At 33.9% G+C, this 19,743-nt stretch overlaps 2 protein-coding genes across 2 annotated transcripts; one reads left to right on the forward strand and one right to left on the reverse strand.

Moving 5' to 3' along the window:
- Positions 1–2,875: 2,875 nt before the first annotated feature.
- LOC128556271 (uncharacterized) lies at positions 2,876–8,774 on the reverse strand. The gene is made up of 3 exons (XM_053540783.1): positions 7,809–8,774; positions 5,975–6,193; positions 2,876–3,173 (listed from the first exon to the last, which is right to left on the reverse strand). Exons 1-3 carry the CDS (start codon positions 8,107–8,109, stop codon positions 3,028–3,030), a joined length of 666 nt encoding a protein of 221 aa, XP_053396758.1. The 5' UTR covers positions 8,110–8,774; the 3' UTR covers positions 2,876–3,027.
- Positions 8,775–9,463: 689 nt separating this feature from the next.
- LOC128556272 (baculoviral IAP repeat-containing protein 3-like) lies at positions 9,464–19,445 on the forward strand. The gene is made up of 4 exons (XM_053540784.1): positions 9,464–9,622; positions 16,067–16,249; positions 18,052–18,227; positions 19,278–19,445. Exons 2-4 carry the CDS (start codon positions 16,105–16,107, stop codon positions 19,428–19,430), a joined length of 474 nt encoding a protein of 157 aa, XP_053396759.1. The 5' UTR covers positions 9,464–9,622; positions 16,067–16,104; the 3' UTR covers positions 19,431–19,445.
- Positions 19,446–19,743: the final 298 nt, after the last annotated feature.

The following is a 19,743-nucleotide window of genomic DNA, read 5'->3' on the forward strand; positions in this document are numbered from 1 at the left end:
GCAAAACTAACGAATGAGGATTTGATCATTACGTTATCTGCGCTGGAGTTACAGAATTCTCATAAATTATTAATATTTTAACCAGTTTTACGCCTTTAAAATGCAATAGCAGTAGTTTAGATTCGCACATCGGTGAAGGGTTAGTGATTCAAACTCAGCGAGTTTGACCACTCAGCCTTCTGTAACCAAGTCTTCTACATAGTTTACGTATATACATGCGCTACATATATGCGCATGTTGTATCCTTGGAATACTTTCGAAGAATTCTTTTTCCCCTATCTTTCCCCTTATTTTTTTTTTTATTAAAGGTATGTTAGGTCTTTCTTAAATTATACGGCAAAACGTTGTTACCACATTTAACAACACTGGTATGCAAGCTTCTGAATTAAATTAACCTTTACCCTATGACAACAAAGAGAAATTGGAAATGAATTAGTTCTAAAGTTACTTGTAGTTTTGTTTTGTTTGTTGAATTACCTTGTCATCTGGAAGGTTAAACTTTAAAATTAAAAGAAATACACATATCTTTATTTTTTTTCTTAATAACTAGAGATAATTACAAAATTCTAAATAAAAGTCAATAAATCATACATATTTAATAGGGATCTAGCTTTATGTAAAGTGAGCGTTTGCCCCCAAATGAGTGTCTTTTGAGATATATAAAAAGTGAGAACAGTCATAATTTCTGGCTTAAGGATGTTGGATCATCTTTTCTTCTTCAGTTAAGATTGTGTTTCATACTCTATGAGCTTGAAGAATATTAGTTTCTAAGAAACTTAAGTGCAGAAAAAGTCAAGGTCAAAGCACTCGTTTTTATTTCATAGTGCATTTTCTACTTGCCTTTCACCGCTGTGTGTTCGGAACGTCTCTTATGTCATAGAACTCTTGCATGTGAACAAGCCATTCAGTGGTGATGCGGGGGTCTTCCTCCACCACGAAAAGATTGAAACTCGCCATATTATGTCTACATAACGGGTTGCTCGGGGGTCTAGTGGAAACTCGATTATCTATCAATGCGGAGCTCCGGGGTCATAATTCCGATCCAGGTATTGGAAATTTTAGGGTTTTAGGGTGCTGTTGAGTGTCTGTCAGTACTCTTACTTCCCAGGGAAGAGAGTTTTGCATGTATCGGTGCATGTATAGTAACAGGCTGTCTATTCAAAAGAGATGGCTAACTTAGCCGACCATGCATGTGTCTACAAGATCTCTCTCCCCCTCTCTCTCTCTTAGGAGCCCTGAGTGACTGATTTTGTATGTAAAGCACCTTTAAATGTTTTATTATGAAAAGCATGAGATGCAAATCTGGTATGATGATGATGATGATAATAATAACAACAGCAATAATAATAATAATAATTGTGTAAATATGATGTTAAATCCAACAAGAATAATTTCTTGGTATTTTGCAGTGATAAATAAAAAAGAATAATTTAAAATGAAACTAGTACATTGAAACACATCATATTTATTCATGAAGCCAAGTGCTTGATATACACAACTAACAAATGATAGCTTATCTTTTCGAAAATAACTGCACGTTATAGCAAATTTACTATTCATGGAAAAGCGGGATGGAAAAAAAACCCTGAATCAAGGAACTGATATTTATAATGACTTGGGATACCAGTGTTGTTGATAAAAACTGAATCTTGCATGTGAACGATGTACCGTCAATTAAATCTATCATAATGCGTATTTTGCGCTTTTTGCAATTGTACTGTTATAATGTTTTCGCAATAATTCGAAAGACGTATGTACTTCATATCAACACTGTTGCATTAGTACAATACATGCATTTAGATAGCATATTATATGATTGCTTGAACCTTCTAAATTTTCCTAAATGCCAATTTAAACCTGTACAATACTAATATTACCTACTATTTTGTGTAAATCTATATTTTAATCACTATCATATTTAATGTGACAATACACACTTTTGTAGTCAGACACGGTTGTTAGTTTGCAATTTTCAATGCCTTCAAGCTATTCTGCATTTTACACCATTTTTTCTTGGATATTCTGAATGATCTTGTTTGACGTGTTCTAGTTCCAAAAGCAAAGAAGCCTTTTCTTTCTTAAGCTTATCAATTTCTCTTGTGCTCTCTTTCTCCTTTTGTTTCATTGTAATTTTGATGGTTTCAAGTTCGTTCAATAATTTAAGGTATTCCATTTTGCTTTACTCATTCTGATGTTGCGTTTCTTCAGATTCATCATCTTCTTTGTTAATTTCAAGTGTTTCTGTGTTTTCTATATTTGTTTCAGATGCTGAATCTTCTCATGTAAATAAACATAGATAAATTACTTATTTATCTCAACAGAGATTGTATACAAAGTTTAAAAAAGTAAATTTCCAAAAAAATGCTCGAAAAGAAAGTAGAATTTCATGGAAGAATTGAGCATGCCGAACAAAAACAAACCTAGAGCTGTGGTGAAGGTTAACAGCAGAATGAGCACTTTACATATATATATATATCTATAAGATACATTTAACAATAAATGGATTATCATAATGGTGTGAAAGTAAAGTGGTTGCACTTTCAAAAGGCATGAATATGCAATATAGTACGGACAAAAATAAACTGAAATAGATAAAACGCCCTTGAACGCAACATAGAAATGCATTTGTGACCTGCCAAATACACCTACGTTTAAATACGTCTACTACATTATCAGTTGTATCATCTTGTAGAGAGGTATATCGGGACGCAGATAATCTATAATATATATCTTGAAATTATTCTTTATATATGATAAAATGCACACTAAGTTCTCACGCATTAAAACTGAACAATAAGATTCAAAAGTTTGCATCAAGGTTAAAAACAATAGGAGCATCTTTTCGAAAGAAAATATAATCACTTTAACTTGCCTATTACATCGAAGATAAATCTTCTGTTGCAAACAACCACGTAATCCACCATCATCTCTTGAAACACATCAGAGTATATCTTTCTTTCTATCATGTCTTCAAGAATCTCTGCATACACGGAAGGCATCATAAACGTGACAAGTATACTTTGTGACTCAAGACCAACGAACGATATGAATGTCGGATTCGAGTGCGAATGTCATCATAGATATCCTTCGTCTCAGATTTTCTAGACTTTGTCTTGTATACTTTTGAGCATCCGGAACTTTAACGTGAAGTTGAGCATACTTGTAACCATCGGCTGGAAAAGATTGTAATGCATTGAGCAAATCTGAGTACAAATATGATATACCTTTAGTTTAAATACTGCTAGTTTAGTGTAAGGATAATACACGTTTCTTCTTGTGTATTAATATCTGCAGAAGCCCGCGGGGTCGTTTGTGATCGAGACCAAAGGTCGAGGTAAGAGCTTCTGCAGACGTTAATACACAAAACAAATGTGTATTTTCGCTATTCTTGCATAAAAACATTACACGACGAGGAAATGTATTGATGTCATATAGGATAACTTTACGATTCCGGTACATTTTTCAATTACCATTCTGTTGTGCTTGGAAACGGTAAACATGTTTTGCATGTCCATAACCAGGACCCAAAAGTAAAAAATATAACTAAAAGCATATACTGGAGATTTTTACACGATTTTTTATCTCTCGTTATTACAAACATGATATTACCAAAAATTGTTCATATAACTTCAACATTCGGTAAACAGTAGCACGATTTCAATTTGAGTATGGACACATTTGGAGTACGGATGAGTACGAACGTAAAGACAAACTTTCAAGCTGTTTATATAAATTCTTCAGAAATTTGATAAAAACATACCGACTGATACTTACCATAACCATAAATATGAGTCATAAAAACAAACATTCAACAGTCACGGTTGTCTACAAAATCTGAATCGACGCTGAGTTCTAAAAGGGGAGTAAACAAGGAAAGAAGTGAGTACGAACATTGGGGCAGCGCATTTGGCGTTAGTTACTGACACAGCAAAACATGCAATGGTTTAGATTGCATCTTTTATGCTTCAAGAAGAGGTTTTTATGAAAGAAACAAGACGCAGATACGAGATGTCAATCTGCACAGAAATACAGAAACGCCCCTGGGAAAGCATTTCAAAAATGAAAATCGGATATTAACAGCTGGTGAATTGCCTTGTTTGCACACGTTTTTTTTTTCGCCCGTTAATACGTGGTCGGATCTACGGAAAAAGTAGTTTTTATGCAAGAATGACAAGTATAGTATCACTAATTTAGGTGATATGACGTTATTCTGACAGCGTGCTCGAGTTCCGTGCTGTATTTGGGCTTTTACAAGCATCAAATTACAATAATGCATTAATCATTATATCTATTATGGTGCAAGCATCACTTTTTATTTTTTTACTTTGATTTTATTATTCTCAAAAATGGATTACAGCATATAGCATATAATAAATGAAATAGTCTATAAATAGGTGGTTACAAAAAAAGTTATAGGTTCATTTTTTAGCTTTCTGTCATAGCCTGTATCTTCAAGAAACAAGAGATCACACAGTGATCTTGGCGCCCACCATTGAGCCATTTTTGAATGTTCCAAATTCCATCACTAGCTGAAGGTCAAAATCAAGGTCAAATTTCATTTCGGTACACTATACTGTGCATGTGGTCCATGCATGTGGTCCAAATTTGAAAGCTGTAGCTTGAGAAATGTGAAAGTGGGTCACTGTATCAATTTCAAGATAAAAGTTCATTTTGGTATACAAAATTATGCGTGTGCTTCAAAGTTGGAGGCTGTAGCTTGAGAAATGTGAAAGAAGGTCACTGGGTCAAAATCAATGTCAAATTTCATTTCGGAACACAAAACTATGCATGTTGTCCAAATTTGAAATCTGTACCTTCAAAAATGTGAAAGTAGGTCACTAGGTCAATGTCAAGGTCAAAGTTTTTTATGGTGCAAACAATTATGCATGTGGTCGAATATTTGAAGGCTGTAGCTACAGAAATGTGAAAGTAGGTCACTAGGTCAAAATCAAGGTCAACTCATGCCAAGGTTCATCTTGCCACTCAAAACTATACATGTGGTCCAAATTTGAATGTTGTGGGTTATTGACAAGAAGATTTTAAAAGCTTTTCCATATATAAGTCTATATGAACCATGTGACCCCCGGGGCGGGGCCATATTTGACCCTAGGGGGATAATTTGAACAAACTTGGTAGAGAACTACTAGATGATGCTACATTACAAATATCAACGCCCTAGGCTTTGTGGTTTGGAAAAGAATATTTTCAAAGTTTTTCCCTATATAAGTCCATGTAAAACATGTGCCACCCCCATCCCCCCAGGGCGGAGCCATATTTGACCCTAGGGGAATAATTTGAACAATCTTAGTAGAAGACCACTAGATGATGTCACATACAAAATATCAAAGCCCTAGGCCCTGTGGTTTTGGACAAGAGGTTTTTCAAAGATTTTCCCTATATAAGTCTATATAAACCATGTGACCCCCGGGGCGGAGCTATATTTGACTCCATGGAAATATTTTGAATCATCTTGGTAGAGGACCACTAGATGATGCTGCATACCAAATATCAAAGCCCTAGGCTCTGTGGTTTTGGACAAGAAGATTTTCAAAGTTTTTCCCCATTATAAATCTATGTAAATTATAAAAACAAACAAAGGGTCATAACTCACTCAAAAATTGTTGATTTTCAGTAGGACACAACTAGGGTACCAATACATGATTCTGACAAAGTTTGGTCAAAATTACCCCAGTAGTTTCTGAGGAAATGCGATAACGAGAAATTGATAACGGACGGACGGACGGACGGAAGGACGATGGACCACGGACGCAGAGTGATTTGAATAGTCCACCATCTGATGAGGGTGGGCTAAAAAGATATGGTTTCACAAATGAGAAAGATGAGCAACTGTGTAATGATTAGCGTATGCTGCTTGCAGGAGGTAATTCCCTTATTAAGATTAACAATAAATCCAAACAAAAGTTGTCTTATGCTTTTTGTACCACTATTTAATTATTTATTTCTATTTTCGTACCTGGTTTTTCTGGAGGTGGAAAGAAATGTATTGTTTCTTTCGTATTGTTGGCAAAATCGCAAGCCTTACGTATCGATTTTTCCTTTCCGGTAAATTTTAACATCAGTTGTAGATAAAGTATATCATGTCTACTTATGATTGACCTCTTCTTTAGTAGTTTGAACAGATCTAGAGGCGATTTTATTTGCTCTGTCGTTCTTGTGGAAATTCCTTCCTCTCCTAGAAAACAGAAAGGTATCAATGCTAGGATAAAAAAAAAACACATGTAAGTACTGAAAAATATTTCTATTTTCTTACATAGATATTTTTTTGTAAAACAGTTTGATTGTATAAATAAAGTTTTAAAAAACTATTTCTTTTGAAGTCAAAATATATTTTCTGAATATTGCAACAACATCAATATCAAAAATAATAACAATTATTTTCGTATGTCTATATTGCCTATTAACATTATTTACTTTTTACTTACAGACATGGTTTTTACGCAACGTAAAAAGCTTCATTTGATATACGACAAGTAGATATTGAACATATTCAAAATTTATGAAAAATGTCGTTTTATGAACACTGAACGGTTAACCTTTGTTTAAGATGTGGCTAATATACACATTAGATATCAAATGAAATGTCAGAGCTTGCAGAAATATATGAATATGACATATCTGTTTAAGACATTGCCATTCCTAAATTCGTGTCTGATCCACGCTGTTTCGAGTTTTTAATCAAGGTTTCTCGACAAACCTTACTGTTTTTTCAGCAAAATGAGGTGTTGACAAACATAAATAAGCACAGAAGGTACGAATATACATGCTAATACAACAGTATCGCAACAGAATGATGGTAAAGCATGTAACTATGCATATAATTATATAGTCTGGCTAGCGTCTAGATAATCTTTTTTTTTAGAAAAAATAATTCTTTTTTTTATATTCTGATTTAGTCAGTCTTGGCTCTGATTATCTAGTCTGGCTACCGACTAGATGATTTTTTTATAGCCTCAGGAGTTATCTCCTGTGAATAAAACATAGGGTCTGAACACAGACGATTAATTATACATCGGCTGATACTATATTGGGAGTGGCACACTTGCTGTTTGGTAACACAGGCGGATTCTTTTGATTTGAAAACTGCTCGATGTATTTACTTGTTAACCATTTTCAAAAAAAAAAAAAAAAAAAGGGCAAAAAAACTTTTATTCTATTTTTACCGTGCTGCACTGCTGTACACTTTTTAATTTCTAGTCTACTCCAAAAGTATTTCACAAAAGATCTAAAACTTGATATAAACTTTCTTAATTTACAACTATACATAAAATCACGCAGGTCAAATATTACAAGGTTTTGCTTTTGTTTTGAATACTTTTTGCAAATATTTCTGTTGTAAATTTGCTTGGTGCTCGGATATTTCTATTGAAAATTTCGCATTTTCTATGACGTTATGCTACTTATTATCTACCTTGTACAGAGATAAGTTATCATTTTTTTCATTTGATGTTTATCTAACTATTCATTTATTTTCGATATATTCAGGATTTAATTGTTTCAAAAATTCGTTCTTTGGTGAAATTTTACTAATATCATTTTCTTTGATTTTGCAACATCAAACATTAAGATACGTTTAATTAGTATATAACAATATGAAAAAGCTGAATAGTTGAATAAAAAATAACCATCACATGTCCCTCATGCTGCTATATACAACATATGGTTCTATGTATGTATTCTGACGCATACACTAAAGCACTAAATTATACATTGTTCCGATAAATGAAACTGCAATTTCACCCGATTTATGAAATCTTATATTTACCTAATATGTGAAATCGTATATTTACCCAATAGCAGGAACTTCATTTTTTCTAGATCATCATGTTCTATTTCCTCAGCAAGACATAACAAGAAATTATTCATTTCAAAATCTTTAGGTGGCCTTAGAGGCAATACCAAATCAGTGAGTGGTTCCTGTATTGTTTGATTAGAAAAATCATCATTGTTCTGGTCGTTGGTAACTTGATCTTGAGGGGGAGTATCAGCGATGTTCAAGCTTTCGCTATTGGTCTTTGTAGAAATTGCATTAGCAGTATCATCTGATTCTGCTGGAATGGGTATCGCATCTGTTTCTACTTGAAAAGACATACCCTCAGTTTTCCTGCTTTCTATGGAAATTGAAAACCAAAAAAGAAATATCAGAAGTTAGTTTAACTGATGACCTCATTTGCACAAACTTACATCCTAAATCCCCACCATGTTTACTTAAATGAAAGATACACTTGCTAAACACATAATGGTAATAAAGACACGCTATGTGCTCTTGTAAAAATATATGAGTCGCGGCTCGTATGTAACTATAATACCTAACGAACAAAATATGCATGTGCACAATGCCTTTGTCAAGTGTCCGACGAAATAGGTAGAAAAAAACGGATATCAAATAAATGTAGCTCGATCTTTACGTCTGAAGTCATGATGTTACGTCATTTATCAAGATGGCAAAAAGTAACAGAGATGCTATAGTTAAATAGCAACCGTATTTTAATTGACACGTTGGCAACATTGCTATTTTGATTTTCTCAAGATTTGATTTAACAAAAAGTATTGTATGCGAGATAATTTTAAATATATTAGAATCGTAGAATCAACTGAAAATCTAGCAAACTGTTTTTGTTTCTATTTCTAAATTGATAGCCCACACTTTCGAAGTCCACGTTATAAAATTAGACCAGAGGAAAGATTACGTATGCAATCCATTTTTGTCTAAGTGCATATCGAGGGTTTGGCGCAAAAATATTGTATCTTGTTCTTTATTTATATACGCTTACAATAGTTTTGCACCAAGCCCTCGATATAAGATCTGAAGTTTTGAACAATTACAGTTAAATGACATAAAACACAGCAAAAAAGTATTCAATGGTCCAAAAATGGATAAAGGTTAATGTCAAAGACAGCTTAATAATAATTAAAACTCCATGTGAAAAATAATGAAGTCCTTACCTTCAAGTCCTGCTTTAAAAATGATTGAAAACGATATTGAGGTAAAAGTTGCCTGACATTTACAGCTTTGTTCTACATTGTACTTTGTTACATACGTCATAGTTTTAAGTTGTTATCAAGTTTGATAACAGCTTTTCGATGAAAAATACAATTATTGCTTGATTGAAAGATAGCAAAAACTGAAGCAAAACTTGTGTGAAGATATGCTGATCAATAATTTGATAATTTCATTGAAATATAAACAATGAAAAATATATAAACTTACTTTAACTTTACTTTAACCCCATATCGCATTGAAATGACATTTCCGAAACAGGAAAATAAAAAAGAATTTACTTGTTTGCATATTGTTTGAAATAAATATCATGTTGAATAACTGATATGCTGATTCAGTTATCAGTAATAGTATCCGTACTAAAGTTATCTAACTTTTATGTAATACTTATTTTTAATGATGATTTTGTCCTAAATATTCACCAAGTACTTGATTAACCTTTAAACGTTGTGCTAAACACGTCCTGTTTGATTGATGAAATAATCAAATCAAATATTTATTTGCAAAATCATTTACATGTCCATTGCCAAGTAACTTGTCGTAGGTTACACAGCTTTATACAACATCATAATACAGGAATATATAATATAAACCAGTTTTCAGGTATGAATTAGTATTACTTTAGAAATAATATATCCCAAATAGTGATTTATCATAAATCAAATCATTCTTTGGAGTTCAGATGCGAAAGAATTATACATACCGACGGGGCAGCATAATAATATGCACCTGAACGGCAATAATTTTATTAAAGAGAAAATCACTGCTTCGATTCCAAAACGACATTAAGGTTAAGAAGACATCCACCAAACTTTTGCCTGCTTTGTATGATTTTCTTTTCTAGAGCTCTGTCAGAATAATTTGTATATTTAATATATTGATAACATAACACATAAGCACAGATAGTGCTTGACTCCCTTTTCATGTGGCCATTGCTATAATTTTTGTTGAATTGCTGTTATTAATAGAATTTGGGTCATTTATGGTTGATTTGGGTTCATTATATGAATAGCTGGATCCCAGCATTACACATTATATCATATACAAAAGTTAAAGGGAACCAGATATTTGACAGAGCAAGTACTCGTTGTTAAACGTTATGTTTAAATTTGGACCAATCAGAAACAAGTTCTATGAATAGCACGTCTGCTGGTGTATAAATAGGTAAATGGATGACAGAGAGCTCATTCGGGATCCAGCGGTAGAAGAAGACACATCGAGGATTCAACTAATAATTTATCCCAGCACCTTGATAAGGAGACTATTGCAGTTACCCTGTCAGGGCGGATAAATTATTAAAAAGAAAACTTTGGAAGTTCTTAGACTGAAGAAGAGTAGCAGAATTTCGATAAGGTTTCGAGCTATAGGGCCAGCGCATAGGAGTTAACCTTAAAGGTAATTGAATGCTATAGACGATAGCATATATAGGCTGAGCATCGGGAAGCTGAGACAGAGACCCAGAGTTTGGTAATCTACTGAAATAGTAGGAGAGTTCCAGCTTATAGACGGTTCAGCATTATTGGCGAAGTACAGCCAAGGCATCAGGGATAATACCTATATGGTAGTTGAATGCTACATATGATAGCATATAGGCGCTGAGCATCCAGGAGTCAGGGCAATCTTAAAGAGTTAAGAGGACAGAGGCTGAGCATCTATGCGATAGGACTCGTATGTTGTTGATTCAAAGACATTGTCTGACGGGAACTTTAACAAAAAGACCAGTCAAGTATAGAGTCTCCAGCCTATAGGAGTTTGAGCTGATTGAAAATTGTTAGTTTGAAACATTTAGTGATTTGCCTGATCCCTGAAATCGTCGAGCTCATAATTAAAATCATTTACGAATCATTGGTATACGAATCATCTAGACAAGGTAGCCAGAAGAAAATTCTATATATATGAGATATTTGGTCTCACCAGCTATACGTTTTAACAAAGGACATTCTATTTCGTTTGTCAGCTAGTCTAAGACATAGTCACCTTAGGGATAGGACCCATTTCATTGTTCAAGATACTAAAGGCGTAGGCACTTCCCTGGGTCATATAACCAGTATCCTGACAAGCTCCCCAATGGCTTTTAACGCTATTAACGCTACATGACGTAATAATTGTGACGTATAGAAGACGACCTTTTTGCATAATAACATAAGTTCCTGTCTTTTTCGTCTAATGACAACAGATCGGATCGTGTTAAAATATGTGATATTGATATTAAATACTTAAGCAAACTTTATAACATTTTCTTAAATCAATAAAATGTCCGTGTCATTTTCCTATAGTTTCGTCAGCATGCCATAGTATATAGCTCACTTCATATTGTGTCATTCTTGTCCCAAATATGTTAACAGTGTTACAGTTGTTCCCTGTTTGTGTTCGGCAAAGAATTATGTACATGTGTGTGATAAAAATAAAACAGATAACAATCTATTTCAAGATAATACAAAGTTAAAGATAAAACTAAACTAAATATCAGTAATCTGATTTTGGTATAGATATATAGATAAGCCTTGTACAGTTTTAATTCGTTTCCGGTGATATGAAGTGTGTAGAAATTTCGGGCATTACTGTAATATATGGATCTACATTATTCATTTTGAAAGGCCTGTTACTAAAGTCACATTTTCTGGTCTTCAAATCATAAATCTGTTTCTGAACCCAGGCTGTCACAAGTCGCATGATACCTGATTAATAGTTGTTTACGTTGCACATAAAACAAAGTGTAAACTTTCAATTATTCTTTGTTTTAGTCCAAATTTCGTCATGATCATAAACTGAACTAAAATGACGTCATGCTACCTTTGTAGACAAGTGAAAAACTATGTAACAGTTGCAGAATGTGGACATAGGAACTGTTGATTTACTATAAACTTTAAGTAAATAATTTGTTAAATACTCTGTATTTCGCTAAATTAACAATAAAGTCGAAGGCACTTTTACAACCGAAAGCCAAAAGCACCAATTTCAACGGAACCTAATTTAAAATGAGCACCATGATCCCAAAGGACGAACGATAATAGTAATACTGAGTCCATTTTCATAGTCAGCGAGTCTTTCAAGACTTTGATACCTCACGTCTCTATGGGAGCTGAATTGAAACCCGTGGAGTACATGCGGTTTTGGCTTGTAAGGTTTGCTTTTTCTACATGAAAACAAATATGAGCCGTGCCATGAGAAAACCAACATAGTGGCTTTGCGACCGGCATGGATCCAGACCAGCCTGCGCATCCGCGCAGTCTTGTCAGGATCCATGCTGTTCGCTAACAGTTTCTCCAATTCCAATAGACCTTAAAAGCGAACAGCATGGAGCCTGACCAGACTGCGCGAATGCGCAGGCTGGTCTGGATCCATGCTGGTCGCAAACCCGTATGTTGGTTTTCCCATGGTGCGGCTTAAATATATATCTACAAGAGCATTTGTGCTTTACATGCCATGCTTTCTGTTGCCTTTGTGTGTGTTTGGGATTCACCAGGAGGAGATAACTCTTAGTTACAAAGTCCTGTGAATTAGGATCGTGACTTTGATCCCTAAATGGCACACACTTATAATTAACAAGTTCAAACATAATTGACTTCTACAAATATGAAAACCCTGTTGTTTATCTTATAACAAAACCTGGTGGTGTCTTAAGTGCCTTTAAAAATCATTCCGCAAATGGTTTTGTCACAACACTTCAGTATTTATATTCTTTTAAAACCTATGGCAAACACGAATCTAAAAATTAATGTAAAATTCAACAATTATTTAGAATTCGGGATATCAAAGAAATATTCTAAGAACAAACAAGAGAGATATGTATCAGCTAGTTACCTTCTGGCGGTTGTTTTAGATATACTAGTTTGCAAGAGAGTACCGCTTGAAAAAGTAGTCGGGTAACAAATGCTATTTCTGGTACAATCTTTTCGAAATTTGAAGTGTTTTGATTTTATTTATTTATTTGCTTTTTCAAAGTAATTACACATTTGAACTTACTCGTATAGGCATCTTCTCAAGCTTTATAACCAGTTTTCCGATAGGTATGTAGTAGTATGACAACCGCGTTCTTCAGTACGAATATTCTCCACACACTACACAAGAGTAAAACACACGGTTGCATTCATTAAATTTACATAGTCAAAATTGTGAATATTTTCAGCTCGTTTCAGAATTAGCTGAATTTAGCGAAATGGCTAAAATCTTAATACTTATACATCTGATTAACTTCTAAAACTACGGTGATCAATCTTTTTTTTTTTTGCATGCAGCGGACCATTTCACATCTATCTGACAGCTAAAAATCAGAACATCAATGCTTATTGCCAATTAAAATATATCTACAGCTTTAGTAGGCATCTTAACAATGTACTATCGGTCTTAACTTGAACTATGTTTGTCATGTTTGCAACTTTCATAGTATGTTTATTGATGTCTAACTCTCAATTTTCTAAATAAAATGTAAAGAATTCATAATATGAACAACAGAAAATAACAATTTGAATCGCATAGTTTGCAGGACGAATCGTGTGTGTGTGTGTGTGTGTGCGTGCGTGCGTGTGTGCGCGTGTGTGTGTTCGGGTTTAACATCTATTTCAATAATCTTTCAGTCATATAAACGACGGTGTCTTCTTGTATCAGTGAGCACAATGCCCAACATTATAGTGCTGCCTCACTGGAATATCACGCCGTAGACACGTGACATGATATCCCACCCAGTCACATTATACTGACACCGGGCTGAACAGTCCCAGCACTATCCTCTTAATGCTGAGCGCCAAGCGAGGAAGAATACTAGTAACACGTCTTTGGTATGACGCAACCAGGGATCGAACCCAAGACCTCCCGCACTCGAAGCTGACGCTCTACCACTATGCTACCGAGGCGATCAGTTCGAATCTTGAATTGCAATACCAGCCGTGAAGTGAGAACTTCAAAATGCTGCGTAACATACACATTGAGTTGCTAATCATAAACTGCAAAATGTTTTCCATTTTTTTCCGTTCAAAATGCGAGATGTAAAATATTTTGCAGTTTGCTTTATGACTCGTCTTAACTTGCTGTTTTCAGAGACTGTGCAAAACGCATAATTACCGATCGCATAACTAAACTACATAGTATGAATGAAATTCTATCAATAAGACTCCAGAAGTCTATCCGTAAAAATACCCTCTCTATATAAAATAAACATCAGGAAAGAAACGTCAAAGCCCAGGGTCACTTGAAAATACGAACAGAACACAGGGTGATCGCAGTCTAACGAGCGTGCTCAAGAAAGAACACCAAAATACACCTACCGCTTTACGATAGTAGTCAGATATTTTCTGCAGTTTTCTGAGAATTTTATCCATCGCCGAAACCATTCGCTGACGTCACAAAAATAACATAACAAATAATGACCTGACGTCACAACAATAACAACAATAACAAATAGCTATCTGTGTTTTTGGTTTAGCAATTACTATACATTAGCATATGTCTGAGAAATAGTTTTTTTTGCACAATGCCCTACATCAATGTTTTTTCCATGAAAATTTTAACATTTTTCTCATATTTTCGTTAGGGCAGAACTTCTCCCGACCATTTTGTGAGAAACCGAGCTGCTTCTTTGTGTGAAAATGAAGGCAGAAAGGAATTTTAACACAGACTACATCCGTTGCATATACTGGCATAAAATTATATAATTGGATGTTACGCAATGGAAGGTCTTTAATCAAACACAGATATTACATTGGTATCTTTTTTTAAATTTATGTTTTCCAGTGTTCCTGGAATCTACTGACCAATTCTCTGAAAGTAACTGTCAACTTATCAACATCAGAGGTGGAGTGCGAGATGACTTCACACACGATGTCTTTTAATCATCACAGAGAACAGAGTACGCCTCGCCAAGGGATCGAACTCACGGCCACGTGCTCTATGACAGAGGATAGTCGGCATTGGATTGCTTTACCACTATTGTTTCATAGCTTAATATATTTGTTTGTATTTGAGTTTTAGTAATTATATGTCTTATATTCAATGACAGCTGCATATTAACTATATAATGTGAAAAGCGCTCGCCACTTCCATGGTGAATAGTGATTAATTCTATAAGTGAATTCTTTTATTGCGTTTGACTTTACTTTATATCAACCGCGCCCTTGAAAACAGAGAGATGTTTACTTCAATTTCTATTTCAAACGATTACAATTTGGAACATACAAGTAAGCACCAAAAGGCTATATATTGAAGACATATTCGAAAGAATACACGTCATTTTCCCGACGGAACAGCCGATTGATAAGAAAAATCATTTTCATATTTACTTCTTAAGAAATGGATTAAACTACATTTTAAAATAAATGTCAGTTTGAATCCACTTTCTCACGCTCGCTTTCTTTAAATAACGGGCTAAAACTGCTGTAGCAAGATCTTGTTATAATGCTCTATGCAACAATATGTTATGCATTTTTCTGTATTTTGCAGTCTTCTTGGTGCATGCTTGTATATGCCAAATTGTAATTGGAATTGACGTTAACATTTTTCTGCAGTCATGGATGATATAAAGTGAAGCCAGCTAAAAATAAAAGAATTTGCTCATACAATTATTCTTTACACACAAACTATCATACATGACTTTAGTCACCAAGCAAGATACTAGTAAATACGAATTTAAATAGTCAAAATACAGTTGTCATTAAGCTTACCTAAGATAAGCACACAAAATGCATGAACAAAAACAGTCTTGTAACACGATTACAGATATAATAAGCCATGATACAATTGTCATGATCCCATAGATCTGTACTCTCCCTACTCAATTAAGCGGATACATTGGTTCACAATATGCATTGAAAGATGTTTTGGCGAAAAATATTTTCATCAATAAAAAAATGCATTTATATAAGCTCGAGATAATGAATAACATACACCTGACACTAATGCTCTTCCGTAGATTACAATAATAAGCAACATTTGTTTAATGTATTATTGGTCATTTTGTGTATGATAAACGCTTTACATATAAACGAATTTTTATCTTTCTAATTTTAAACATGCTATAAATAGTTTTTTTTTAATGGTTTTCCATATTTTTAGATAATCTAGTTAAACCGAGTGAAGGTTATGAACAAACAATGGAATTTTATCCTGGAATATCAAATGGAAGACCAAAGAATCCTGATTATTCCATGACAACGGAAAGATTGGCAACGTTCAAAACCTGGTCACCAAATGGGATCGTTATTGAAGAACTCTCAAAGGCTGGATTTTATGCTACAGGTATTTAGAATTCAGTATAAAAGGACAGACATATTTTGCTGACCTATTTTGCAGACAGAGTTAAAAAACATTCATCTGACAAGTTTGGACGCTACATGTATCATTTTAGCACTCTTTACTTGATAAAAAAAACAACTTATATATTACATATTTGGAATTTTATACATGATATGTACCTGAATGTAGTTATACAAATATGGTAAAAACCTGACCAACAATCGCTTTCAGAAATGAGTTGTTTTTATAAACGGATACTAGAAGTTTTCTTATGTGAGCATGTCATCGGTTATAGAGCATCTATTTGAACAGAGCGAAGTGAAAGCAGTAACTTTTTTATGAGAGGGTCAATAGGTTGTGTGTGTATGTAAGCTTATTTATAGTCACCAGCGGTAACACATATGCATAGCATAGCTCCTCCAGGAGACTGTTAGTAATGTTAGTAGGAGGATAGTGCAAGATACAGACCCCCCCCCCCCCCCCCCCACCACCACACACACGTACACACACACATTCTAGAAGCTTCCCTGTTTTTTTAGCGTGCCATACGATTTTTGGAAACTCTTTATCTGTCATATTTGCTCAATATATCTACTAAATGGATTCACTGCATAAAATTCCATTGAGGTAAAAGTTTGATGACTGGATGTTAGGCTAGTTAAACTATAAATCATTTTTAAGTTTATGTGAAATGTGTTGAAAGCATCACGTGGTTAAATATCATATTCATAATTTATATACTAAATTGAAGAAGAAAGAAGTTCACTTTGTTTGAAAATATATAGTGTGTCTTATATTTTATGTGCTTCGACTATCCATTTTCTTTTTTTGTTGTTGAAAATATCAAACTTCTTTGTCAAATATATTTTCTTAGAATATTTAACTATTTTGACCTAGTACGAGCCCGTACCACTGGAACATATTATACAAGTAAATGCATGTATATATACTGGATACAGTTTGACATCTGGAATAGCTGTAAAAGTAAGGGTAGGCCATACATTGATGTATGGAAGTATACGTTCAAGTCTCTACATGCTAGGTACACAATATGGATGTGCAGGTAAATATATCCACGTAACGTTTTTACTATCTTTTACAAAAAGAGTGCACGAAAGTAGCCCATTAACAGTTGCCTTTGACACTCGGACAGACGATCAAATTTTGACTTTGATAAAAAGAGGCAACATACTGACTTGAAATTTCGACTTAGCATAAAATGAAAAAAATAAAACGCACTTGGCATTAATGCTCTTAAGATATTTAGTTACCGCTATTCTATTTTTACCCGTTACGTTATAATAAAGTTTATTTAAGTGCATGTTACTAAAATAGAAATTTTATAGAGCCATATATATTTTAAAGACGTAATAACCATGAAACATAATAGTAATCCCTTTGTTATCAGTGTATATTAAAGATCTGTATTGAATTCATTTGTAATATTTGATCCATGATATTACGGTGTAAGTTTCAGAACATTGGTGCAATTAGTAAATGAATAATCGCGCAAAAAACCCTTTGAAAACATAGTAAAAAAAGAAGAAAAAGAACCAGCGATTTCAAAGCCCAATAAGCGTAGTTTAATAGCTGTTCTTAATATAATTTTTCGAAAAATTATTTCTAAAATAACATTAGGTTTAAATGCACATAGTCAGAATAAGAAATTTGTCCATAAATGAAAATTTATTGTTTATATTCTAACCTAAATAAAGACTGTGTTATCCGATTTAATAAACAGTAGTTAATAATTAAAAAAACAAGAAGCAAAAAAGTTTTTTTTTAATATATTTTTTCTATTCCAGGACGCCAAGACTCTGTAAGATGCTTTTACTGCGGAGGAGGAATGCAACACTGGCAACAGGATGATGATCCTTGGATCGAACATGCTACACATTTCCCAGATTGTGACTATTTGAAGCTATGTGTAGGGGAAGAGTTTATAAAAAGGGCACAGTATGAGAATGAAAAAGTAACACAGGTGATTGAATCTTATCTATTCTATTGGTACAGTAACGGAATACTTAGAAAGTTTCTTTAAAACTTGTAACAGCAAACTTTTAAGTGTACGCATGCACTGAATCAGATAAAAAAAATTAGTATTAATTTTGCTATTTGTCTGAAACATAAAATGATCAAATAATTAAGGCGTCCCCGTGGTGACTTCATGATTTACCACGGTTCAGAGTTCAGATGTTTAGGAATTGATTTGACCTCGAATGATTAAATATTCAAGCTTCTGAGGAAAGAACCGCGTTAAATAAGACGACGAACTTCACGAACTCCTTGTCTGTTTTCATCTTCATATGTTTATTGAAATATTAAGATAAACAGTATGGTGAACTTCTTTCATCACAGGAATAATGCACCGGGCGTCATGCCACTATTTTACGTAATAATGACGTCAAAATGTTCTCTCACCAGTCCGGCAGTGCGTCAGTATAAAAATTATTTAACCGATGAGCAAATCGAGCCATGTTATAATGTATATTAAGATCCACTTTGTGATTTAATTTAAACTCATGAGTCACCATTCCTTAACAGGATGATTGATTGTATGGGTGGCATAGTTCATTGGATTTGGCTTTTCCTGTTGAACTTTTGTCATTGTTTTGATATTGTTTATATTATCCAACAATACCATTGGTGTTAAACATACGTTAAAAAACAGAACAGGAATCGTTAAATAATCAAAAACATCTTTGAATTCATAGTCAGAACTGACTTTTCAATAAAAATATTGACTGCTGACCCATAGTTTCTATTTATTGTTGAATCTAACTGAACTTGTCAGGTTATCCCCGGTAACATTTAAGCACGTTTCAATTTAAATTATCTATAATATAATTTTAAGAACATCTTTCTGGTCATCTCAATCTTACTATATTTTTTCTTGATAGCGGTACAGTTTTTCTATTTGCGTTACTGGGTATAAATTCACAAACTTTTGGAGATTCAAACAGAAACTCTAATTTTATTCCGGTTTATTTTAACACAATTTTATGAACTGATATGCTTTCAATGGTTTAAGGAATCTTCATGCGAACACATGAAAAAACGTCTTGTTCCTGACCAGCTGATAGAAGATCTGAATAGTAAGGCATCTTTGCTTCTTATGGACAAAGGGTACAAGCAAGAGGATGTTGAACATGCGATTGAAAGAGCAAGAGAAAAGCATGGTTAGTTAAACTTGTGAGATTTTTTGTTTTGAAAATATAACGGTAATGATACAGTTACTTTGTTAGAAGCATACATACGAAACAAAAATTCTAATATGTATTCTCTTCTCTGCAGTTAGAATGTGAAAGGCAAACAAGTTCTTGGACTTTTTACATTAGTATGATATATCTCACTATTGACATAATAAGCCGCGCCATGTGAAAACCAACATAATGCATTTGCGACCAGCATGGACCCAGACCACCCTGCGCATCCGCGCAGACTGATCAGGATCCATGCTGTCTCTAATTGCAAAAGGTCTGGATCCATGCTGGTTC

Source organism: Mercenaria mercenaria, chromosome 4, assembly GCF_021730395.1.
Source record: "Mercenaria mercenaria strain notata chromosome 4, MADL_Memer_1, whole genome shotgun sequence".
NCBI lineage: Eukaryota > Metazoa > Mollusca > Bivalvia > Venerida > Veneridae > Mercenaria > Mercenaria mercenaria.